At 37.9% G+C, this 26,873-nt stretch overlaps 1 protein-coding gene across 12 annotated transcripts in view; it reads right to left on the bottom strand.

The window, feature by feature from the left end:
* The window catches only part of Sei (potassium voltage-gated channel seizure), a 145,568-nt gene extending 119,777 nt beyond the window's left edge, over positions 1-25,791 (bottom strand). For 11 of the 12 annotated variants that reach the window (XM_072014185.1, XM_072014187.1, XM_072014190.1 and 8 more), the window contains exons 1-2: positions 23,220-25,790; positions 4,004-4,234 (exon numbers count right to left, since the gene is read on the bottom strand). In XM_072014185.1, the coding sequence (XP_071870286.1) occupies positions 4,004-4,234; positions 23,220-23,295 (307 nt within the window). In that variant the 5' untranslated portion in view covers positions 23,296-25,790. Of the gene's footprint in view, positions 1-4,003; positions 4,235-23,219 lie in introns of all 12 variants that reach the window. The other variant, XM_072014197.1, reaches the window with a different exon arrangement.
* Positions 25,792-26,873: the final 1,082 nt, after the last annotated feature.

The following is a 26,873-nucleotide window of genomic DNA, read 5'->3' as shown; positions in this document are numbered from 1 at the left end:
GAAAAGGAAACAGCCAAGGAACATCTTTAATCGGATCGAGTAGAACTTCCTGGTCCCGTAACCCTTGACCTTTTCATTCACGCCACCAGAATACAGCTTTCTAGCCCCATAAAAAAGGCCACGGCGCCAATATAAATCATCTTTCATCGTTTTTATTGCTTGTTATAAAGCACGTTTACTGCTATTAGCATTACGTTGCAAAGAAAAATAAATATGTATGTAGTAACGGTATTAATAATTGAAAGTAATTTAAAATAACTTTTTAAAATTGTGAATGTTAATAAAATATTCATCGATTCACTGTTGTTGCGTGTTGTATAAGTAAGATCGTACCATTGCATCGAATAGAATGTATTAACGAATCAATACACATGTAAAGATATTTCGCAGAACAATTCACAGATAGATATAGACACAGACATAGTTGAAAATTTACTGTTTCCTTGAGAAATAACTATATTGTAACACGATCGAGAGCCTAAATACACAGCGGAAAGTACAGAGAATTGGCTCGGAACGGGACAAATTCTCTCTACCAAAATGGCACGCGCAGAGTATTAATCTCAATCCCATTGAGAAATCTGTAAAGGGTTTCTAAAACAAAAGGTAAGAGACTCTTATGAGTCTCCACCGGCATCGATTCTTCAATTACGAAAGAGAATTAAAAAGCAACAGGATGGAACTAATTCCGACTATTGTCAAAATCTGGTGCAAAGTATGCCTAAACGTATTAAAAAATCTCATTGTTAAAAACATTGCGCTAAATTGAATCAACGAATGTTTCTTGTTAGAGATAAATGAAAAAGACATTCGTAACATTAAGAAATCTTTTAAGTCATCTTCAATGATATTATATTATGGAATTATTCGTGTTAGCTTTATTTGTACAAAATATTTCTGTTGCGTCTGTTTGTTGTAATAAAACGATATATACAAAAGTCGCAGTAATTAACTGAATTATGCTGCAACACAATCAAAGAGATCTACATCTTTCTACATCATCATCGTTCACCTCATTACAGAGTCAAAGAGCGGCGATCGATATAATCTTCCGATGAGATTATGCAAACGAACGATTGATTTTCATAACCCGCGATCGATATTTCCGATGATCTTACATCGAGCGAAATAAGAGAAAACAATGAGTGTTCGTTTCATCAAACGTGAAAATCCATACCGTGTAACTCGCAGATTCAGTAGAAACATGACGTACTATAATAGACCATCCAGAGGTGGCTGCAGGTGGTCGGAGTAGACTACTTTCAGCCTTTCAGCTCTTTCACGCTAGCACCTTTCTTTCGTTTCCCTTTGTGTCACGTCGTACGTAGGCTACGTGTGTATCCTATTTTCGCGTTGCTTTCTCGTTGTTGTATCGCAAAAATTCGAGACCTTTCACGTGCCATTTCTTTGCCAGGTATCATAGAACGGTAGCTGGGACATATCATAAAATATCGATGAGAAAGCACGGAATCATTTCACCTTACATACTTATGCACATCTAATGACATTCCAAAAATTTGGATACATAGGACGTGGATATTTGAATAAAGGGAGAAGAAAATTTGTTTCCAAAATTGGATTCTTGGTACGGACTGAGTGATATTTCGAAATTTTAATAAAAGAACAGAATCAGCTCTATGTCTTAAATTTGACAATCTCACATAACTTTCTGCAAAGCAACGGGTATATAAAAAATAAGAGGAATAGTTCTTTTTTAATGAGATTTATAATATAAATTTAGAGATGTGTTTCACGTACAAGTTTGCTTTGGAAAGGATGATAAATCGCTATTTGAAACATACCGTTGAAAGAAGCAGAGTCCACTTTACTAAATTGGAAAATTTTCTATGACACGACGGTTGCATAAATCTTGTCACATTGCAAGATGGAAAACAAGGAACATGGATATTTCTAATTTGAAAAAAGGAATTTTTTTTTAATGAGAATGATGCGGTTAGGTTCATAGCGTACGAAAGTTCGAATCTCAAGTCCGAGGGGACCGAACCATGAGCATTCGGATGGCCTAACAGACTTCGTGCCACGACTATGATAAATTATACAGTAGTGACTATTGATCTCGCCGCGCCTAAGGTCAGACACTACGGCAAAATCGAGTTCCAGCCAACCATCCACCCGCGAATAAATTCAATTTTCCCGCTCTAAATAACGGAACGGTTCTTACAACCTGCGAAAAGGCCGGTGCTACGATTCCTGTCCAGAAAATCACGATCATCAGCCAAATATGTAAATTACTTCTTGTCGATAAAGCCATCTAGTAAAATCATTGAAAGTCTCGTTCAAAGAAATGAGAGGCTGTCACTTAAAAACTATTGGAAATAGTCTTGTCACCAAATTATTTAAAGCTTAATTTTTTTAATGTATGTGCAAGATTCTGAAAAAGTGGTATAGTTCCTCCGCACAGAGATACTAAAGCAAACTTATCTCTTGTATTTTTCTAAAGTAATTTTTTGTAGATGTTCGGTAAGGAAGTAAATTATTTGAAAATTTCAAGTTAATTATTTTAGTTATCAAACATAACGCATGAAAAAATTCCAAGTCTCCTGTAATCGATGAAAAAAAAGGAAACTTCGAGTGACAAGTGTCCTTAATCATTATTTAGACGACGTAAATCGGTAGCATTTCGTGTTCGATCAGCACACATACAGTCCGAGATACATTCTAGTAAAAGGAATTATTGAACTGATAAAGTTCGCTGAAGAAATGGGTTATAAAACGTGGTATAGCATAGCGGTAATGATTGTTACGAAGTGAGTCAGTAGGGGAGGCGGTTAATAGCACTGACAACAAGAAGTTTCCAGGATTGACGCAAAGTACTTTAAAGGGAACTTTACAGCTGCTCAGCGCGAAGTTAAAGCACGCAGAACCTATCATTGAATTAATATTTCAATACCGCCAACTTTTGTGAGTCAGTATATAATTTCGAAAAATAATTTCCATCGACTATAATATTTTATCATCTTCTAAAAAGTAACTTTGAAATTCTAAGAAATACCAGAGATTAATTATACCTGAAATGAAACAGGTCAGATGTTGGATACAATGAACATATGAACTTCTCTTAGGAACTATAGCTCGCGAATTTATAAAGCTAGTTGCGCTATCCGTTCTTCGTCAGATTTTTCACGATAGGTCAGCGCAAGTATCGATTCGTATTTCAGGTAACGAAGAATCGAGAAAATGGTAGAACGTTTCTAATAGAACATTTGGCAGAAGTACAGATCCAAGAAACAATGTCCGTAGGAAGTTAATAGGGTTTGCCAAGACGGGACTAGTCGACACATCGGATAGGAATTCAGGATGTCCGGTATCCCGTTTTCTACGAAGCTTCAACTTGAGGAAATATTGCCAGTTTGCACCTTAAGTTCCTGGCTCGCACTCCACGAAATCTTATAACGTTCACGGTCGTGTTCGAGGAAGAATCCGTTGCTCGTTTCCTCATTTCCTCGTATCATCGTAACATCAATATTTATAACCACTGTAACTAATAATTCCTCTACTCTTCGTCTACTATCCGAATAAAGACGTTTAATTCCATTTGTTTAACTGTCTTAATTATTAATTCAGAAAACATATACCAAGGTGAATTTCCATTCTTGACAGAGTTAAATATTGCTCAGATCGCGAAAGCTTAAATAAAAATTATTCCTTGCATTGGAATGCTTTAAAATCTGTAACGTCGAGTAAATTCCAAGGCCAGTGATCAAATTATTCGCATGAATTATTTACCTTGCTGAGCTGATAAATAAAAAATGGCTTTGGTAAATAGAACGAGAAGCATTCATCCCTAGAACGAGGTCTCGACATCAAAGGAACTAGTAAATCAGAAAGCTTTCGATTCTTTTGAGAAATGAATAAAAATTACGACAAAGTCGATATCGAGGACTGTATTATACATTCCATCGATGGAACGATGATATGCTAGAAGATATCAAGTTCCAGGGTGCAATTAATTATGAACAAATTGACGAGTGGGATGACTCACCGTCTTTCCTGTAGTAAAGGATCTCGAAATGCTTTTCGACGCCGGCGGCGAGGGCGTCGCGGAGGGCTGCGACCGCATGGGGCGACGTCATTGGCCCATGAAGGAAGTCGCAGATCGCTGGCCTCTGCATCACTTCCGCCCTCGAAAACCCCGTCAGCCGGCAGAAACCGTCCGAGCAATATATTATGTGACATAGTCCCTGTTGAGCGTTGGCCACTAAAAAACTTCGATCTGTAAAGAACAAGAGAAAGACATTAATTAACAGATGCTACGAATTAATCGGTGTCTGACTAAATTCACTGGGAGCCGACCATGAATGATTTGCTTACAAGTCACGTTGATCAACTCTATGAATTGTAACGTATATAAAAATAGCAATTGGCAGCATCCAGTGAGAACATTATTCTTTTTTAATTTAGCTTGATGCAGTATTAATTAATTAGATTCAAGTATATCAGACTTCGTATCATTTAGTATTACTTTCATATAGCTAGGAAAATTTGACACTACGAAAATGAAATATGTAGAGTCTGATGAAAAGAGCGCCTCCTCGAAAAATAAAGATATATATCAATAATTTCTGCAGCCACTGTGTATTCATAGAGAAATATGATAAATAAATTACTCTTTAATTAGACAGACTTTACACAGAGGCAATAACATTTCATGTACTTTTTTTTAACGTGAATCAATGTATTGCTCAATCTAATATGTCAATAGCATTAACATCATTACAAATGTAATATAAGGGAACAGAAGACGAAAATATATTAATTTTGGAGTGGAATGAATACACGTGGTATCGAGATAGTTTCTTAGAAACGCGTACCACGCTCTTGTGTCGAAAATATCGAATATTTGTTAAGACATGATAGTGGGAGGAATACATAGCACTTTAAAATAAATTCAAGATTGTTGGAATGGGAAAAGAACGAGAGAACCTCGGTCACAGTGAAGTTTCATCGGCTCATTAGAGTGCGTGGTTGGCATGTCTTCCGAGTATGTCCGAAATTAACTTTTCTTGTTAAGAACTGGGAGAAGAGATAGACAGGCTAACGGGAACGAATGATTCCGAATATATGTACATGTATTTATAGGTCGCCGATTCTTCAAAATTAAGAGGCACAGTAGGAGGGAATCGCGTAGGAGAACGTCGGAAAATTCAGCGATTTTCGTTGAAAGGAAACCATAAACATGTAAGAACGGAACGGAGTAAGTTATTATCATGGGTGCTTTCGAAATGCGTTGCGATTTTACGTTTTAATCGTAGGGAGCTTAATAAAAGTTTTATAGAAAGAAAAATATCCTTTTCGAAGATATAGGTTCTTCGTATTATTCTTCATTTATTTGATCGATGAACACGTTAATTGCCACTTATGTATACATATGTATATCTTAGTATACAAATATGCTACACAATAGAATTTAATTTTTACGAAATACTATATTGTATTTCTGTACTTTTCCTCCCACGATGTTATCTAAGTCATTCACATAGTTGACAGCTTTTTTAGTCCTTGAGATTTATCTTATTTCGATCATTCTAAAAAAATTTTGTAAAAAATCAAAATTTCGTAATCGAGTCATTGTATACCTCAGAAACTTCTAGAATCATAAAATTAAAAATGAATTAAAGTAAGAGGATTACCGAATGCTTCTCGTAGCATTTTACTGTATCTACTACTGTGTTACCAACATAATTTCTGATAATCTCGCTTAATTTAGCCGCGTTATTTCATTATTTAATCCTCGATGGCTTAATAAAGAGACAGCAGTTCGAATGGAATTTGCAAAGCAGGCCAAGAAAAGAGCAATAGGAGTATACAGATCGATACGACGTGCAATGTGCAGTCGGTTTTTTGTTCACGAAGTAACGTCCGCGCTGTATTCCCCGTCGACGTCCCTGATTGTTTCGCATCCCTTAACATTCCGCCGATCCAAAGTATTTACAAGCGGTGTACGTTATTCGAAACAATCGAAGTACAGGCTGTTGGCGATCGCGCGCGATATCCGTACATGGAAACGGAAACAAATTTGACGAGAACCGTTAAAGAAGTAAATTTACCAAATGTTTTCAACCCTTGAATGTTCAACGAACTGGAGACTCGCGCAAAGAGAGAGGAAGAGACTGCCGCTTTATCGAGCGGTAGCACCTTTCAGGTTTATTTTCCTAAAAATAAGTATCGATTCATAGTACATCTCGGTAAACTATAGTGATTCCCATGAATCCAATGAACATTAAAATCTTCGTGTAAAAATTGAAAAACAATTCAATCTCTTTAGATTTAAAGATTAGACGGTACGATCAGCTGGATGTTTAAAAATTTAACATTGATAAAAATATTTTAATCGCTCGTTATCATTTTTCTCGACGATTGTGATAGATTTTTGAACATTCTTTTTGAACGATGTGTATATATTTTTTGATAAATCGTATTTCAGACGAAACATGTGAAAGCGAGCGTGAGAGGCCGCAAGTGCCAGATTTAGCATTGCACGTGCAAATTTACTCGAGAAGAGCCCCTTTGAGGTATACTCGAAAAACGTCCAAAAAGTGTGGCTGAGTTAGAAACGAGGCGAATTAACCGAGGCTTACGACATCCGCAGCAGACAAACTTAATGGTTGGTACGAAAATATTTTATGGTGTACACTCTAAGACTGATGCCGGATTTAGGACGAAGGTCGCAATGGGTACATGCAGCTTCGCAATTTCGCAATTTCAGAATTCCTGTCTGTATGTGTTCTTTTGATCTGTACTCTGTTTGTTCCGTTATAGCTGGTTATTAAATCGAAGATGCCGAGGAAGATGTTCACGCTTAACCGCGTTGCAGCTGAATGAGATGAAAGTTAATTCGCCGAAGTCTTGAGGTACGTTAATATAAAATGAGAACTCGAACTTGTAATTTATAAGAATAGAAGATGTCGATATTAACATTTATTTGAGAAAGCAAATTGACCGATATAAGATTTTGTCAATTTTTCAATTTTATTGCGTAAGTGCACGATTAATACTAAATTCTGAGAAAGCAGCTGCTTACTACTATGAGTTCGGGTTAGATATTTTTTATACGAAACTTCCGTTGTTCTCTTTAATAGATCGATTCCACGGAACGTTCTGTCCAACAATGCGTACAGGTGCAATGTCAACAAAATCAATAATTCGTGACATATTGCAGATTTTTATACGAAGCATCTCACTTTTTCATTTAAATTATCTCACGAATTGTTGATCTCTTTAAATATCGTAATACGTGAATACTTTTTGGCGCAGAATATTCCAAAGAATCTAAACGCGCAGAAAGAAATACATAATTCAGTTCCATTTTAAAAAACGATTTTGACCTTGATAATAACACGTCCTCTATAAATCCTACAAAAAAACTAATCTCGCAAACTTCCATTCGAAACATCGTTCCTTCAACCTATTACGCGTCCCAACCCTATGTATTATATATCCTGATAAACAACAATGATTCGCGTAATCCTAATAAATACAAATAAAGTTGTCTTATAAGGATGAAAAAGGAGACAGAAAATTCCACAGCGAAAATAAGGAAGGCGGAGTTGAATTTAGGGTGTAGCAACCCCTCACGGTACAATGGCGGTTCCTAACGATGGTAGAAATTCCCCGTGACGGGGCAGATTCGAGGGCGCGTGAATTCGAAGGCGACGATTTTCAAGTGCGTCGCAAGAGTACCAGACGTCGTACCAGAATCCAAGAGAAATGTCAGCCTCGAGAACGGTCGAATTGCACCGCGTGCCTCGGCTACCATCGGTTCACCCTCGTCTCGTCCCCGTTCGATGCTTAAGCATTCTGCGAAGGACAGTCGCGTTTAATGAAGGAAAATTGAAAATGCGCAGGAACGCGCGGCCCGTGGCATTGTTGATCAACGCCAGGGGGAACGTGCCGGATGAAATTATCACGAATATTACGTGACCATCGACAGCCTGTTTAAACATCGACGGGCGAAATCATCGGTTCCGGATGTAACGCGGCGCACGTGATCCAACGTCGACTTATGAATCGAATCGCGTCAACGCACGTGCAATGGATAAATGCCGTGATATTTAGGAGCAAATGACTCGTAGAATCGGACAGGCGGATCAAAAGGTAGAGAAAACTTGTGAAATCGATAGATACAAGTTGGAGCAAACGACGGGTATGTTTGAATGTTTCGGACAGAGAGATAAAATGTCGCGAGAAATTGAGTGGAAGAATCGAAGGAGAATATTTCGGCTAGGAGAAACATTTCTTGCGATAATGCTGTTTTAGGCATTAGACGGTTGGAGAGCGATGTATGTTTTCTATTGATGTTATTTGTTTAATATTTAGTGGAGAATTTAAAGTAGGAAATTAAGCGGACTACCAAAGGGCTACCAAAAATGAGAAAAATCTTTGTAATATCGCTTTCACTAGTATCAATGACCCGGATATCGAAAATAGGAAAAATTTGCCATATTTACAAGTGTTATTTTATTTGTTTAACGTGTAGTTGGGAATTTAAAGTGAGCGCGTACAGTTTAAAGGGAACACGTATAATATAAAACGCGTGTTAAATTTTTCAGTTTTCCAAAACGAAACAACTGCGTATTTTGTAACACGGTGCAAAATTAAAACTTTGGTTCTATGGTGTCAAAGAAGTGATTTAATCTATCCTGTTAACATATAAATTCATGCGTTTTATTTTCATTTTCTCGTACAGCCTCCGCTACTACCGTTCCTCAGGTATTAATTTCGTAGCATGATAATTCGACTAAAGTGCTAGCAATTATGAAAACTAGCGTAAGAATTGACTATCTAAGAGAGCAGCGAATAAAAGCTGTTTTACTATTATTTGTTAATTAATAGCCTGGCTTAAAGCGTCCTTCGTTTGTCATTAAATATTTGTCACGAATGATGTTGATTCGATGTATAAACGTGACAATGTTTATAAATGTCTTTGCATTCGATTATCCGACTTTCAATTCATTTATCATATCAGAAAATCTCGTTAATTTCCGCAAGAGATAATTTCATCGAAATGTTTAACAAACATATTCGTAGAAATAATTAGAACGTTAACACAACAATATTTGCAGTTTTCCTTTACTAGAGAATCAATATCGTTTCGTTCTGTGATTCTGATTGATCGATAGTAATTACTAGCTAATAGTGAGCGGTGTTGGAAGTGGCAGCTTCGCGTACAGTAGTTTAACCATGATTAATACTCCTTTTCACTATACCGTCCGCAATCAGACTAGCAACAAAGCATAGCTCGACCACAAAGATTAATCGTCGATCATTTTTTGGTGCTTTTATATTTGTTAGAAAATCAAGGCAAAAATCAATCAATGGCAATCGCGAGAGAGAATTTTTTCCATTTTTGACGTTGCACGATCATCGTAACAATCAGTATTCTGGTCTTCTATCTGGTCTATCTATCTCCTGTCTAATATTCCGATGCGATGATCGAGCTCTGGAATTTTTTAATTCTAAACGTTTAAAAGTCTCGAATTTTGCAAGTTTAGAGCTTTGGAATTTTCAAATTTCCAAACGTTGAAACTTTAGAGCTTTTGAACTTTTGGATGTTAGGAGAACTCTAGGAGTCTAGAATTTTTACATCTTTAAGTTTTCAAATCTTTCAGTAGTCGAAGATTCTCGAATTTCAGAATTGTACGATATTAAAATAGTCAAATTTAAAAACTCTACAAATTGTATTCATTAATTCTCGGTTTGTGGAAACAGTAGCGACGATTCGCGATCATTTTCCGTGGGTTTGCACTTCCGGCGACTCAGGGCTGTCCGGGAATGTATCACGACACGATCAAAGGAATTTTCAAACGGAATCGTTTTAGGAGGCTGTACAATCTAACCGCGCGATTAGGCGGCGTGAAACCCTACGAGAAAATAAGTACGAATCGTGGCTAGACTAGGGACAAGCGAGACGCGTGGGTTCTTTTTACGAATCTCATTCGCTGTGGCGAGTTTATCGGCCGAACTAGAAATAGATTTTGCCGAGTTCGCATCTGAGACAGGCTCGCAGGGCTGGGCCCTTTGCCAAGGATGTCACTTAGCCGCGAGAACTACTTTGCTATCCGTTTGTTCCAAAATACTGACCGCCTCGGCTCTCTTATCTTTTCGAGTCGCTAAACTGATCACGGTCCTCAATTTCTTCTGTTCCGTGAGCATAGATATACATCCGTTTTCAAGAACCGGGGACAAATGATAGCGATCGTTTGCAAGATAATGTTCGTAGAGTAAGGGATAAGTGGAAGTGTTAATCGAGAGTTTGTGAAAATGGTACAGTTATATGCGAATTCTGAAAATGTATCGGATTACGTAAAATTTGTGTCAATCGTTACAAGATATTCCACAATTTACACGTAAAAAGGACGAACCTAAATTGAAGAAGATTTAGAAGGGATACTTATCGATGAGCTTGTAGAATATTTCTGACGAATGGATTCTTAAGTCTTCCGCTATAATGTAAACTAGAAAAGAAACTAAATGTGAAAAAAGTGTTAAACGAATACTTTTGGATTAAGAACTGTTTGTTTTACGAAGAGAAAGTAACAGTGAAAAATTACTAATTTTTATGAAAGGGCGCAATCATCGCGAATGTTGAAAGTCGAACGTGAATGTTGAAAACTAAAATCGAACGTGAAACATCGATTCTCAATCGTTCATCTACGATTTACATCTAAAAAGAATTAACGTTAATGTAAAAAAGTCTCAAAAGAATATCATTGTGCAGATATCTTAAAACTTCCTTTCAATCTTCCCTATTGAAGTTATGGCGCGAAGCACAAATGCGATTTTCTCAAAAGAATGTTCTTAAAGAACGCTATCTTAATTTCTAGCGAAATTTCTATAAAATCGGAGAGCAGAAACTGGCACTGTGTACCAATTCTATCGTAACAAACGACATTTCACGTTTACATAGCCACTCGGTCGGTTATAAATATACGGAATTGGAACTTACTGCGAGTTTTGTTTCCGCCACGACAATACGAGGATTTAGAGTTGCGGTAAACGCCATATGACGCATGTTAAATTATCCAATCTGACAACTATAAATCAATGTTTCGTATTTATGGATAGAAAAGCAGCGTTATTCTTATCTCCATGGGGTCGCCTTTAATGTCCCTCCACGTTACGCGTAGTTACATTATTTATTATTAAAGCGATTATTATTTATCGCCCTTTTAAACGCGTTACTTCCTTTTAACAAATTGATACATTTCAATCGCGATATAATACTTGAAGTATCGCAACAATTTATCGTTGAATATTCTTTTTATGCGGTCTAACATATGCATAATGATCCATGAAAATATTTGAATATTTATCACGATACTCTTTTATGAATTTTATTTAAAAAAAAATTACTATTTCATATCTCGTAAACAAATAAGTTGATTACGAAAAAGAAGCATAACGTGCAATTTCTCTATAAAACATTTTTTCCCTTTATAAAACACATACCTTACGAGGTGAACAAGTTATGTGAATCATTCTGTACAATTGTAACATCCATAACTCACCACAGTACACAATACAAAATGTAATAAATTGCTATGCATTTTAGAATTCCTTTTAAATTTTACCGATACAGCCACGATACTTTATATCTCAAGAAATTCGTAACGAAATTCCAGAATATCTCGTACAAACCACACAAAGCATTCAGAAAGGGCGAAGGTTAAGTAATCCATTCCGGCACTTTCACGAATCGCTATGCATCAGCGAAAGTTGACGAAGAAGTGAAGAAAACACGCAGCTTTCTTCGGCAGCGATACGTAACAAGCTAACAAAGCAAACTTCCAAGAGATTCCACGATCTCTCCCGTTGATCGTCTGTTAATTCCTGGCTGCATTCAACAGAACGGATTACAGTTTGCATATGGCCGATCTGCGGCATCGATACACTCCGCGATGATTCTCGATTTATCTCGCTGAACCGTCCTTGAACGATAAAGCCGAGTCGGCCGATTCGTCTTATAGCCGAAAACCCGAAAATACGATGTAGTCACGCTAGCCCACAAGCAAATGTTGTGACAAGCTGGAGCGACCTTGTCGTCGCGTTAAAGTTAAATCCGCTCACGCGGTTCGATTTAAACATCCTATATATAAACATAGAACTGGCCCGTGATCCGTCTGTGACCCAGGTCGAACAGGTTTTCTCTTCGGCCACAACAGAACGCGGAGGATAAGAAAGAGGAAAGCGAAAAAAGGCGGAAGAACGCCTCCAACCTGTCGATATTGTGCTAGAACCAGGGAAGTTGAATTACAACGTCGTTGGAGCAAGGTTGACGTGTTTGTAGTTCCAGGCTAATTTTGAGAGTGTGTATATCTCAACATGATCCCTCTGAGATTTTTATTTAAAGCTTTCTTCGCGTTTCTCAACCTGGTTTCGATCTTTCGGTGCTCAAAAGTGTTTTAATGAAAATTGGATTTGCAAAATAAGGTCGGGACGTGTGAGAATGACGAAAGTTTGGAAACGAACCCTTGTAACGTTAATTTACTAATTATTAATGTTAGTAGGCTGTACGTAAACATTTATGCAAATTGTTTGCAGACGCATCAACCACTATTTTCGTTTATTAATTACTCGTCGTCGGTAGAGCTTACAGGTTGAATTTTATAATTGTAGCAATTCTAAAGTCTGATTAAAATGTATATTAATGCCGGTAACTAATAACGTTAGTTCAATTATGTAAAACGTCCTTGCTCCCAATTCGTTGTAAATCTTTTCGTTACGTTGAATTTACATCGAGCTTTATGATTTTATAACGTTTCGCCAAAATGTTACAAATGCTACAAGCTGGTAACTTGTCAAATTTCACCAATAATTTTACCTCACTCGTATGAAACGACTGTCTTCTTAACTTGTTATAAATCTTTTCAAGCTGAAATATGTCTCAATGGTTTTTGCGGCGAGAAACAAGGTCGAAGGAAGCTTGTAAGAGCAATGGGGCCTTAAATATACGATTGCCTACAAAACAAATATCGCACGACCAAGCGGAAAATCTGTGTCGATATTTTGTTTACGTTAGCCAGGGCGCGCGTAACGCATAGGTATACACCGCTTGGAAATCAGGAAAGTGGAACGAGTCATTGAATTATGAGATTGGAATCGTCGTCGAGGAAGTGAATGGGGATTCGGTAACTTTCCTCCCGCGCTGCTTTCTTCTTTGCTGTCGCGGACCTCCTGGCGACGTTAGTCATCGTTTCTGCACGGTTTCTTTAAACCGATGTCCACCGGGGATTCCGGTGAAGTATGCAGCAGGCTTTCCGTGCCAAGAACGCACTTGCGCCTCGTGTCGCCGAAGAAAATAGAAGTTCCGCGAAAGAACGACAATCTAAAATTTTGCGGCTCGTAATTCAACGCATTGGAATATTTCGAGGGACTGCGTCATGGTGGATGAAACCAACAGCTGCTCTCGAAACCATCAATCTTATTAGAGGCATAAGATAAAGAGATCTACCAAGTCCAAATATGATCGCGTTTGATTCCTTAAGGGGTAGGTTATCAAAATTTATCTATTCAATGTTATTTGTGTAGGTATACAAATATCGATTATAAGATTAACGCGAAAAAAAGACAGATTGCATGCACACATGAGAACTAAGGAAACTAAATAAGAAATTCTTATATTGGAATGTGCAAGGAAATACTATAAAAAGAAGGAATATCTACATTTGATAAGCAACAACACAGTGCTACGTTGCATGTTTTTCAAGTATCAAGAATCAACGTTGGGTTAGTACAACGTTTCATTTGCAATCTCTTTCTCGGATAATTTAAATCGTGAACTCTTGTGTGCGTTTCCTAACATCGTAGTTATTAAAAAGAATTTCAAATAATCCTTTCTCTAAATTATAGAAATTTTGCTTGCGTCTGCAATTTGTTGCAGGCTTCTATAAAGTATCTATTATTCTGAAACAATATTTATACCTCGATAAAACAATATCTAAATCACTGTACCTACGTTTAACGATAATATTGCATTCATCAATTTTTGCGAGTTATTTCGCTGTTCGCAGTAGTCGTTTAAAAGTTTAACCAGCGTGGCTGATGAATATTTCGTGTCGGAAGGAAAATTAGATTGGTATCTCGTTTCTAGGATAACACGCGGATTATACACGGAAGATAGATTTCCATACCTTGAAAATCGGATTAGATTTTGGTGGAAATTATTGAATTCTCAGGCTGCTCGATACTGGGGCGTAATCGAATGAAGGTCTCTGGGAAATTTCAAGCTCGATCGTAGTTTATTTTCATCGCATGGATTCGCGCTATCGAATTCGAAGGTATTATTCTTCGATGGCAAATTCTCGCATTAAGAAAAGCAATCATATCGGCGATTGTTGAATGATATCCCGTATGAAATCACGGACTACGTTTAATTTTGGTTAAAACGACGCAATTAAACGGCTATTTGAACGCGACGTTGCAGATACACCGACGAGTGAGTCGTGAAAACGAAGGGAGATATCTTCAAAGAACCCGCGAATCGACTGCACAGCATCGAGCAAATGAAAAACAATAAACCGCACAGCTGGACGCTCAAAGAACTCCCTAGGGGCGAAAATTGCGCGTCGCTTGCACCGGCCGTGGTAATTATTTCCATAAGCGTTCTAGAAAGGCTTGCACTGAAAATACAACACACCGACTGACTAAACTGGCATCTCCTTCTTCTTCCTTTTAACTTCTTTAAATCGGAAGAATAATATGAACGCTGTCTTAAGATCCTCATAAGCCTAAGAAAAGCAGCAGACATCTTAAGAAAATCTTTACAAGGCTACGAAAGGATCAGTGGAATTTAACGTAGATACAATTCAGGAAATCGTTAAGATCGTTACCGTAAGCGTGGTAAAAAGACTTGTACAAGAAGTTACGAAACAATAATTGATCGTAGCTGTAGCTGCTTCTTTTTTCTCTTTTCTAAATTACAGGGATAATATGGAAGATGTTTTAAGAAGATTTTCATAAGACTGTAAAATCATTCGGTGTACCGTTAAAATTATTTTCACAGACATTGGAGAATCGCTTGTACTGAAAATTGCAAGACACGTCAATTAATCAAACCAAGCTCTTCTCTTTGTTTTCGTAATCGAAAGGATAATACGAAAGGCGTTTTAAGACAAAGCTCGCAAGGCTATTAATAGAATGCGCCATTGAGCAAGTGTTAACGATCTGTCGCGAAAAAGTAACCCAGACGACGCGAATATTCCAAGAGCTATAAACAATTTTCCGAGTAACGTAGGAATGTCCGAAACGATCCCCTTCCAGCGAAATATCACACGTATTTATAACACTAATTTGAATGGTGCCTAGGCCAGTACTCAATTTCGAAAGATATTTCAGCGACACATGTGGTCTACGTTAAATCACAGATGCCACGCGTCGTAGACGCGTGTTTTGCACGCGACACGAACGAATTAAGATTTCCGCGAAAATTCTGGGACCATTCGATTCGTGTTCGATTCATGTACGATTCGATCAACATCGACGATGAAAAATAACCTCTTCAGATATATCGCATCGCATCAATTTCTAGGAATAGTCTCGCGAACGAATCGGAACGCGTTACAGATCGAAAATTCGCGAATCGTGTCGACGAGAAGAAACATCGCAATGCTAATGATCTCTGCTTTCCTTCCTACGAAACATCCTGAGAAACAAATAATCCATCCATCACATAGTAAGACGTCATTATTCGATTCTCATGAAGAGCCGAGAACTCGTCCAAGAATCTCATACGTTTTAACGCTTTCCATAGACAACTTTTATGTGTATATCCTACGTGTCGTATAAAACATTTCGAAATTTCATTGCCGCTTTAACGAGACACGACTATTACGATCATATTGGCAATATTTGGGACCAGTCGGAAGAACTTAGTACGCAAGTGGGTTAACTGGGAACAATGTTCGAGTTTATTTTCACTTATTTCACGAGTATCGCGTCGCTTTGCAATTGCAAATGAAATTGTTCGTGGCGTTCGAATCGTGTGTCGAGGGATTCGTTCCCAAGCAAATGACAATCAAAGTTGTATGATAAATTTCCGAAAGGTATCGAGGTTGAGACGATGACTTTTCTATCAGGAAAACTACGCTTAAAAAACAATCCTTATGCGCATACATGTATAATTCACGCGACTGGAAATAACTTTCATGCGTATTTTGAGTTCACGTTTGTGAATGATTAATACACTCGTGCCTCCTAATATGATATTGCTATAATATAGCCAATTGTTATATATTATGCATCGTATATTATTACTTATTATTATATATTATTCTATATATTATCTATTAATGGATTATCTATCATTAAAGAATCGAGAGATACAATAACAGTTATTCGATTTCTTTATGACATTTCATGTTCCGTTTCCAATCTATTTGAGACATGTACACATGCTCTGTGTCGCTAATTATGAAAACCATATTAAATTAAAACTCTGTACCACCAAGTATGAAAATTATTTACCTAAATATCAATACAATAATTAGTATGAATTTACGAGACAATATTTTCGACATTTAACTAAAATTTAACTGAAATTTTCTTGAACATTTATTAGGCCCGCTTTCTGATTCGCCTTCGTTTTATTTTCGACGATGGCTTCTTACGTTCTGATTACGGGATCCTCCGTGATGTCGTGAAACTTCCGATTTGCCGCTCTAACTCGCTAAGAAAGAATTTTAAGTGATCCGTCTTATGAAAATATTTACTCGGAAACCACGGGCTTAATTAGCCCCAAGATGTACTAGAGCGTGCTTTTGTTTGCATAGGCGACTGAGTAAGGGTATGCATTTCGTTAAAAGTTAACGAGACCCAGCCAAAAAGGATCGACCGTGAGGGTATACGAAAAATGCAAAGGTTGCTACTTTGTTCCTTAATTATTTTTAGGTCCTTCTTCTTTATACTTTCCACATTTTTTTAAGTATTACGAAAACATTTTTCTTGCTACACGAAACGACTGTGATAATTGGGAAATAAGTAAAGAAAATACACTTTAAAAATTCAACGATCAAGTACGCTTGGAAGATTGAAAGTATTAAAATTGATTAACTTAGATGTTCCCGAATATTGTCATGCCTCTTTCCCACATTACGATTTCATCAGAATCGTGATTAATTAATTAACTTTAAAGGTTGCTTTTACCCCCTATAAACTTTATATTTACCGAAAGAAGAAATGGTTTCGTTATTGGTATCGCTTAAACTATACTTCCACAGTTTCAAATGTTTCTCAATTTTCAAATTGCCTAAATTCCATTGTCAAACAGCTGTATTAATCTCTGCCTAATGATTTCCGTATCTATCAATACCAGAGTACGCGTGGAAACGCAGCCAATCGAATCTAAGCACAATCGTCTCTGCTCCAAATTAGATTTCACCCCTCATACATAATCTAGCCCAACCTGGCGCCCCTACGTTCCTTCATCCACGCCCTAACGCTTGAGAATTGGATCGTTCTAAAACTCGAAGGTATTCTTGCGACGAAATTAAAAGTGCATACGGTTGCAACGGTAAATTGAAGCTAAGTAACGAATCGTGTATTCGGCTGGTGCATTTCACACAAGAATTTTCACACAAGAAGCGTTGCACGAACACAGTTGCCGGCAGCGGACGCGACGTATTCGCTGATAAGGTGCTCGATGACGTGAAATTATTCATAATCGCGGCCCCGACAGCAAATCGTGAATAATGCATTCGACGCAATGGTAATTATAGCAATCGGTTGGATTGGCAACCGACTTGATGAACCAGTGCATTAACGTCCATAGCATTCGCGATGCCTTCCCTTCGTCCATCGCGGTGAAAAAAAACTGAGGACTATGGAGAACCGCGGAGAATTTTAAATATCCATCCTGGCAACAGCCCAAAGTTTCTGCACGAATTTATCGCGCGGCAGCACACGTATTCTCGTTATTATGTACAGGTATGGCGCTCGTAAACGGCAGGAAAGAGCAGCAAAAAAATAAAAAGAAGAGGAAGGGAACACGGAAACGCGCGCATTCTGTTGTTGACCAGCTGGAATTTTCGCTGTCTTCTTCATGAAGGTTCGAATTGTTTGTCGTGAAAGACTAAAACGTCGATTCAAGGCGACTCCAATGTTTAAATTGTGTTTATAGGAAGAGGAAGGAAAGTATATTTGATATTCGGAAGCGTAGGTGTTTATTAATACGAATGTTGGTCGACTAGGAATTGGTGGCTGTCTTGAGGACTAATTATTACAGCAGCAAAAATACAAAGTTTTTTTTTAAGATTCAAAATTTCTTGTGTACTGTTTATTAACAAATTCTTGAAACCTTTCTTTCATTCTCTTTTGAATCCAAACGAAAACAGTATTTGTTCAATAGTTTCATTATATAATAGATGTTTGTAACAAAAACGCTACAAACTTTTCGAACAACCTCGTATTTAACTTCAAATGTCAAATAATAGGACAAGTTTGGCAAGATGCGATTAATTGATAACACATTCTTCGTCTGTAATCTCCGTATTAATTTAAACATTTGCCAAAACGAACGTAAAATCGATTTGAAAGTAAAGGAAATAGGAGAACTACTTTCGTCCGCAAGGTTATTTTATCACGCGACTAAGTGCTGGAATTCACCAAAAATTTAGTTTGAAAGTTCGAGTCGACGTTTGGCGCCAAAGTGGTAAGGATTTCGAGGAAATCTGACTCAGCTTGTCGACGTTAGCTGGCGTTTCCCTCTCGCGATTAACGGAGTCGAAAAGCGGATTATCACGAGGAAAAGCCAACAAGCGTACAAATTCATAAATTCCAATGGAATCGGTGATTCATCGAGCAGGCGACGTACCATGGTCGAATAGATTCAGACCTTGAAAAGCTCTCTGACCTACTTTTCCCTTCGCTCCTCCCCAAAAATTGAGAGAAAGAAGGAGAAAAAAAAAACACGTTTTTATGTCACATAGCCTGGACAGTTCTTTTTAAGATTATAGATCATTATCTAGTCAAGATTGGAGGGGTTGTTGCAACAAGGTTGTGCGTTCACTTTACTGTTGTTTTATAGACTATTCAGTATCTCATACGTGTACAATTTTCTTCCTTTTCTTTTTCTTTTTACTAATGAATCTCTTTTGTTGATAAATAAATAAACAAGGAGAAACTCCACTTTTCAATGATTTCAATAAACCAAGAGAACACTAACCGAAACAAAATCATATTAGTATTTAAAAATGTGCCATAAATATGTAGACAAACTTTTATAGTAATAAATTTCTTCTCCTATAAATGTGAAACTTTCAACCTTTCTTTCAACAAATACAATATGAGTTTAATAGCTATACCTTTGATTTCTATATAACTTCGTCAACTATATCTTTGTTTCTTATATATCTACCTTACGTGTTATTTCCACTTCTAGCAACTTTATGTTTACCACTTTATGTCTTTCCAGCCACAAAGTGACATTACAATAAAGAAACCAACAAAAATGTAATTATCGCTTCCAATGATCTTTATGTGGTTATTTCATTCGACGATTTAGGCTTGCTGCTTAAGACAACTCCAATAAACACGGTTCATAATATTTATACTCTGTTTCCGTATAAATAAAATGATACTTGTGGTTGCGATACATATAAAGCTTCCTCCCCTTCTCCGTTTTTCTCGTGACAATTTTGTCAACCGTTGGATCGTCATTATAGAGTAAAGAAAATAAAATGATTTCAAGATAAGGATGAAATTTATAAGCAACAACGACGGTATCGGCTTTCCGCCCTAAAGTACAATTTAAACCCAGCCACAGCCCTAATTGTCGGCTTTTAATAGTTTCATACACGAAAACGAACCGTGCCAGGTTCCTGGTGTCACATTTTCGACCTAGTCGTACACGCGTGTACAGAATCCAGGGTGTGCTTGACGAACAGCCTGACCTTGACACGAATAAACCACTGAACATGATTGATAACACAATTATTCGTAATAGTAATTTACCGAATTAAGTATATCTGTGAATACCGGTATGTCATTTGTTGACAATGAACGTGTTTTAATGGGATCTCGTGATCGTTCGAACTTTCTGCTTTCCGTAAAACCATGAAGTTTTATTATTGAACGATATATTATTTTAAACTTACACGGGGATTAAATGGTCATTCCTATTACGGAGTGAAATATTTGCTGACTAAAATTAGAGGCTTAGAAGAAGAATGATAAAGAAGAACAAATGACAAAACCTTTAATTTAGGAAAACAGTGACTAGAGTTACAAAAGAATTTCCATTTTGTTAAATAATACGTGGTTTCTTTCTTTGCATGACTATTTGTCATGTAACCACTATTCCTTTAGCAACAAGCTAAAGTTTGTGATTAAACTGTTAATATAATATTTATACGACTATTCAATTTTTTACTAATGCAAAAATTGAGTAAAAATAAGAAGAAATAATTATTATAATTATACTGAATATTCTAACTAGCATCCCATATCTCGTTCAAAAACCAAACCTTTCCTAACAAATTAATTTTAGTATGTTGAATTAGAAACATTTATCCTAAACTTATTTAAATATTTAGCTAAAATTCATGACAAGTGATTCTCTCCTAATTTCGTCATATATAATACCTAAACCTAATATTTTCAGGGATAGGAGATATTAACGCGTGGAGAAGAAAAATCCGTAGGTGGATCGTTATTCGTCTAAGGAAGTCCTGGGCGTTATAGATGCTTCATCGATCGCGCAGTCATCGTGGTTAGGAATTATTTAACGTTTTCAAGGGCTATTACTCTACGATCTGTCGATGTTTGCGTGTAAGATATATATTGCCCTCCGATGTCGTATTCGATTACGATACAAGAAGACAGTTGAAGAGTATCGAAAAGATGGCTTGTTGGTGAATAAGGAGCGCGGAGATAGGGTGAAAGGAGGAAAAATGAGCGAAACGCGGTTGGATGTACATGCTATAGAGAGGACGTCAGATTAGAAGCCAAGGCTTGACGGGCAGCAATGCCACCGGGACAAAAGCCCACCCTGAAGGGGCTGGCATACATATTTTTTATTATATAAATTGGCGTTACAGAGGTTTCCCAAGAATTTATCGCGTTAATGCCTATTACCGCCAGCCCTTCCGTACGACAGCCGCTGCTTTTGTTAACGAGCGATGATACGCGACCTCATCGACTTACTTTGCTATCCGAATTCTTATCAAATCTCCTCGGTAAAAATGCGGAACGAATGTGATATAAAAAAGGCAATGGTAGAAAGAGATAAAAATTGTGGATGTTTACGTAGATAAATTCATATTTTGTAAAATAGAATTAAAGTATCTAAGCGGAGATTTGTTTCACTTACTGAACGTTATAACGAGTATTATACTTTCAATATTTCCTATATAGCGATTCTAAAAAGTATTTGCACGTATCCCACTTTTCTAATGAAACGTAGGTGAAACTTTCTTACAGTTATATGTTTCCATAAAAATATGACTTTGCATAAATATCTCCAATGTAGCGAAAAGATACGAATTAAGCGTATTAATTTTTTCAGAATTAAATAAATGGATTTTTATTTATTTCGCACTTTTTGGCAGAAGGAAGAAAATATTTTGCCGAAAGCCGCATCGTTCGGCGCAAGCCTTCCAGATCCTTTGTGCAAAGGATTAAAGACTCTTTTGAGCACTTAATCCGCACAAGCTCAGCTATGAAAGCACGTTTAGTGTTGGGTCGTATATCAACGACCGATCGTGAAGAAAATTACTTATACCTTCCACGTTACTGACACGAAATTCAACGGTATGTTTTAAAGGAAAACAACTAGAAGATAATTCATTTAATATGCGTATTAGAAAGACTAAAGGATATTAAACAATAAAACAGGCAGTGACTGATCATAAAGTGTAATCAGTATAAAATTATCAGCATTGAAGTACGATCAAGATAACCGTGTATATCCTCTGTGCTACTAAAATAGGATTTATTAATATTAATAGGCTGGAACTCCATATTGCATTCTAAATGAAATTTAATAGAATTTTTCAAGGAAAAAACGAATCGGCGAACAATTTATTTTGCATTAAATTTTAGGAAGCTATTATCTTATGATAAGGCGAGGTTTATAAAGATCTCTAGATAAAATTCTGGAATTCTAATGAAGACTTCTGAGACAGTTAATCTTTCGGCAAGGCTAGTACGAGTAAACAACGAGAAGACGAAAGAAAATACGCGCTCTAGTTCGTTTTACCGCGATCAATCGCACGTCTGAAAAACCTGTCGGTTTCCTCTAGCTTTGCCTTCCCTTGCAAGGACTTTAGGCATGCCTCGAGTGATATTGCCAGTGACATGCATTGTCCTAGTGTGAAACAGAACTACCCCTTTCTTCCATTTAACCGATTCCAACCCCTATTCTATCCCCTTCCATAAAACCTCGCATTCCGCCGAGATGTTTTAAATAATATTGAAAACGGAGTTCTGGCTCGATGCCTGCTCGTTCCATATCAGGTGGAGCAGTTCTAAAAACTTCGATTATATCTAGCCAGCTAGAACGACAACCCTCGAGCTGTTAACTTTATTTTAATCTTCCGCGAGAAGGGAAGTTGTGCCCCTCTTAAAAAACTTTCATTAAACTTTATACGACCACGAATATTACGAAGGAGAAGCGTACTTATTCAAGGCAAATGTTGGAAATTGATCTTTATTTTTTTATCACGCTCGTTATTCCAATATTTTCGTTTTAGTTTCTTCTCTCTCCCTCGATCTGATCGATACGACAAATGATAATGAAAACGGATGACAAACCGTGAAATTGGTTATCTAATTTTAATGAAAATTTTCCACTGTACAATTGCTCGCTATCGACGTCTAACCGAGATATAAATGGCACGTGATAAATTATTCGAGGCTTATGATTTTGTGTAATTGCGTCCCTGCTAAAATTCACGATAAAGAATAAGCGATTGTATTTTCAACGTCAACGAAGACAGAACTGCAGATATCTCAATTAAAATGGATGAAATTGCTTTAAAAATAATAAAAAAAAATAATATTGCTTTGAAATATAATATAAAATTAATCACGAGTCAAAATAGTGTTTCTAATTCATCGAAATATGTCGATCGACGAATGTAAATATTTTCCAATTTTTCATGTCGAATTGCAGAAATTGTTACAGGAAATACAAATTACTTGAGAAGAATTTGTTAACATTGATCGGTTCGAGTGTTTTCGTCTCGTATGATGTTACCCAGGCTCACCGTGAGTATCGAACTTCCTGATGATAGTTTCGATGATCGTTGTCCTGGGCGCCACGTGACCTCGTCTAACAGGCATCGCAGGAATATTCCCAGGTACCTGGGCCGACGAGACGTTTGGCGTTCGATCGAAGGCTCGTTAAGCCTGCTTTTAATAATTAACGTGTAACACTACAGCACTGAAAAAACACTCGCAGCATGCGTACAAGCACGGTAGAAAAAAGCACAGCACGAGTTGAGCATAATGATCGTCGATGACAAAGAGAAGCACCAGCTAATATCGGCGATGTTCGTCACAATTCGTTCCCAGTGTGTAAACCCTGTTTTGTTTCCCCTAAAGAACGACTAGAGAAGAGAATGAGAAGAAAACGAAGGAGAAGATTCGTTGCTAGTCGGACGACGAATTGATGTTCTTTTCTTTTTTTGTTTCTAGATTCCTTTACGTAGATACAAAAAATGAGAGGAGATAGTGAACGAAGAAAAGTGGCCACAAAGTATAATGTCAGTTGCACTTAACGGTGACGCGTGTGCCTTTGCCTTTTACTTCGAGGAACACCCCTCTATTACGCTAAATTACTTTTGCGTCTTTCGCGAGAGTATCGTTGTTTCTTGGTGTTGTTGTTGTACAAAATTCGCATACGAAGCTGCGTGGACAGAGTCGATACGTTCGCCTTACGAGAAGGCTGGATGTCTTCGTTTGACTTCCTTTTTGGACCCAATACTCGTCTACCTAGATGTATCTAAAGATCGAAACAGGCTGTAGCAAGTGACATATGGTTCATCCTCTCAGTTGATCCAAGGACACGAGAGAAGGTCGAGCCTAAATGTCGTCTCGACGTGCGTGACACGAGGTTCCGCTGTATATACCTCTGATGTCTGCCCTGGCTCAAGACGTACAATCCACGCGAGAGAACATCTATTTATAGTTGATATAGCACGCGCCACACGAATGCTGTTCCCACGAATTCCAGAACAGGGCACCAGAAATCTGGAAAACGTCGTGTCGTTAATGATCTAAGACGATTTCGTTCTGCGTTTGTGCACGAGAATTCCCTCTTTTTCTTCACCGATGATCCACGTTTTCCCTTGGTTCCTCGAATCGCGTTAATTTTCCCTAATTAATTTTCTTTTCTAAACTTTTCTTCGTTTCTCCTTTGTTGTTTCGTTCAGCTAATTTAGAATTGCTCTCTAAGACAGCCAAAGAACAACGTGTCGCGAATACCTCGACACTACTCGGTTGTCTTTGAAGAAATTGGAAAACTGTCCGAGCAACGTTGACCCGTACGATCTCACCTTCTCGGTGGCAGATTCTCCGTTGAAAATTCGGAGAAGCTTCGACCTCGTCGGCTCGAAGTCAAACTTCTCTACATCCGGAGGAATGAACAGTAGACGTCTCGAAGAAGCGCATTGTGCGGACATTTCCACAAAGTGTTGTTGAGTGAGTATCTCGGGAAATGTTCTCAGGGTGTGCTGTGCGTCTTCGCGACGATAGACGTCGATCCCACGAGTTCAGTGGTAGAACGCCATTGACGAATGCTCGAATTCCACGAACGCTGACACCTGTTCCACGATGGTTGCGGGAACGCGAAGCGGGTGAAACGAAAGAATCGCGGGTATCATGGCTGTACGTGTATATGTAAGTCTAGGAAAGAAGCGAAGGGAGCGAGGATTAATCGTAAGGAGAAGGGGAAACGAACTGTCGAGATGACAACGAGAAAGGCACGTGGTGGATTTGTAGTTGCGTTTAATACGAAAATGCCAAAGCGCGGGTCTCGACTTTGATTCACTACGATCGTTGCTCGCGATTACACGTTGCAACGTAGTACACTCCCCTAAATCGAATAACTTGGTTCGTGGGGGTCAGGCGGTTGTGCATTTCAACTCGAACTCAGGGACAGTTATTTTTATACTTCTTCTTCATTCTCCGCAACAATAAACAGGCGGATCGTACGAGTGCCTCTTACGATTTCTCACGAGATTTCTCAAAATACTCATCGACTCTTGTAACCTGTTGGCGACGGCCACTGACACTACCCACCGAAACCACTATTTGTTTCATCGATTCTCTCTAATGTACTCCTTTTGTTCGTACAAGGCAACTCGCATATTTTCGATAATTTCCACACAACGTATAAAATCCAACGAATATACAAAACGAATGTCTGTGTTCGAACAACTACATTCTTCTCCTGGCCACCACGCCTTGCAGGTCCAAAATCGAAGCTCCTGCGTCACTGTGCTCTCAGCGTACTCCGGTGTATTCTAACTAAAGGAACGTTCCAAACGAGAGTAACTTCCCTTCGACAACCGGCACCGTATCCACGGGCTTGTATCGCTAAACACTGTTGCTTTCCCGCGTGCTCCCACCTTTTGAGTCGGTGCGTCTACCGGCAAAGAGGCATCTCGAGGCCGCGTACCGAGCAAAACGCCGGAAGGAGAACGAAACAAGAGCAAAAGCTTCCCTCACGGAAGGATTTTCCGTAGTTTCGTTAGTCGCCGTCGTTCGGTCGGAACTGAAAACACGAGGAGGCACGACGGGCCGACGTCTCTCTCGGCGACGGCGACGACGACGACGACGAAGACGACGCCGGCGACGATGGTACGTTAGGGGGGTCGTACGCGGCGCCTGCGTCGTCGGACTGTCCCCACCAACGTCACTCACCACCCGATTACACCGCCCTATCATATCCCCTCGCCGAGCTAGTGATAATATTGATAAGGTCCTGCGTCTCTTTCTCCACCGTATTGTCCTCGTTCTGTTGGAATCCGGTCAGATGTACACTCAGAAAGGGATGTGTCACAGGATAATGTGGATTCTTCCGAAAGAACGGGTCAAATTGTTTCTTTGATTATTGCACTTGTGAAACTTATGAACGTTATTATTAAATGAAAACAGAGTTCTACTTCTATCTATACATTCATAAATCCCAAAGTTTTGTCTTTGGATTGTTTCATTAAAAAATTGAGAAAAGCAATTAAGAGAAGTACGGTTTTTGTGTGTACAGTAGTTTTTCTAAGAGATTCTGTATGTTAAACCCTAATAATTACGCCCAAATATCACGCTAAAGAAAAAGATTATACAAGAACACTCGTAATACTTACAGGAGCACCATTTTTATATTTATATTATATTATATATTATATTGTACAGCGATTTTTCTAAGCCATCTTGCATACCATCTTAATCTTAATAATTACTCTTAAATAATATACTAAAAGAAGGATTATAAAATTACGAAAGCAATATTTTTATGTTTGTAATAATGTTTTTGACACATCCTGTATCTTAAATCCTAACAATTACTCCCATATATTGTACTAACGAAAAATTTAATTTGTATTCGTATATATTATATCGTGTAATATTTCAATAATCATTTATATACATAGTTTTTAGATAAACTCAGTAATAGTATCTCATTTAAACGTTTCTAGATATACGTTTGTCGTGACCATTTTATTGTCCATTTTATGTACATATCTTAGTTCGTGCGCTTTGCCGGTCGATATAACTACACACATTGTCTCTTTCTGTTTAACCATCAGCAAGCTTTGATGCAGCTCACATTCAAACACGAGGATAATTATAGATCGTTCTGAACCATCGCGTTGTAACAAACTAATACACAATTGTAACTTAAATATCTCAACGAGAAA

Source organism: Bombus fervidus, chromosome 12 (genome assembly GCF_041682495.2).
Source record: "Bombus fervidus isolate BK054 chromosome 12, iyBomFerv1, whole genome shotgun sequence".
NCBI classification, from domain to species: Eukaryota; Metazoa; Arthropoda; class Insecta; order Hymenoptera; family Apidae; genus Bombus; species Bombus fervidus.
The sequence above is the reverse complement of the archived record's forward strand: the minus strand, read 5'-3'. Positions and strand labels throughout refer to the sequence as shown.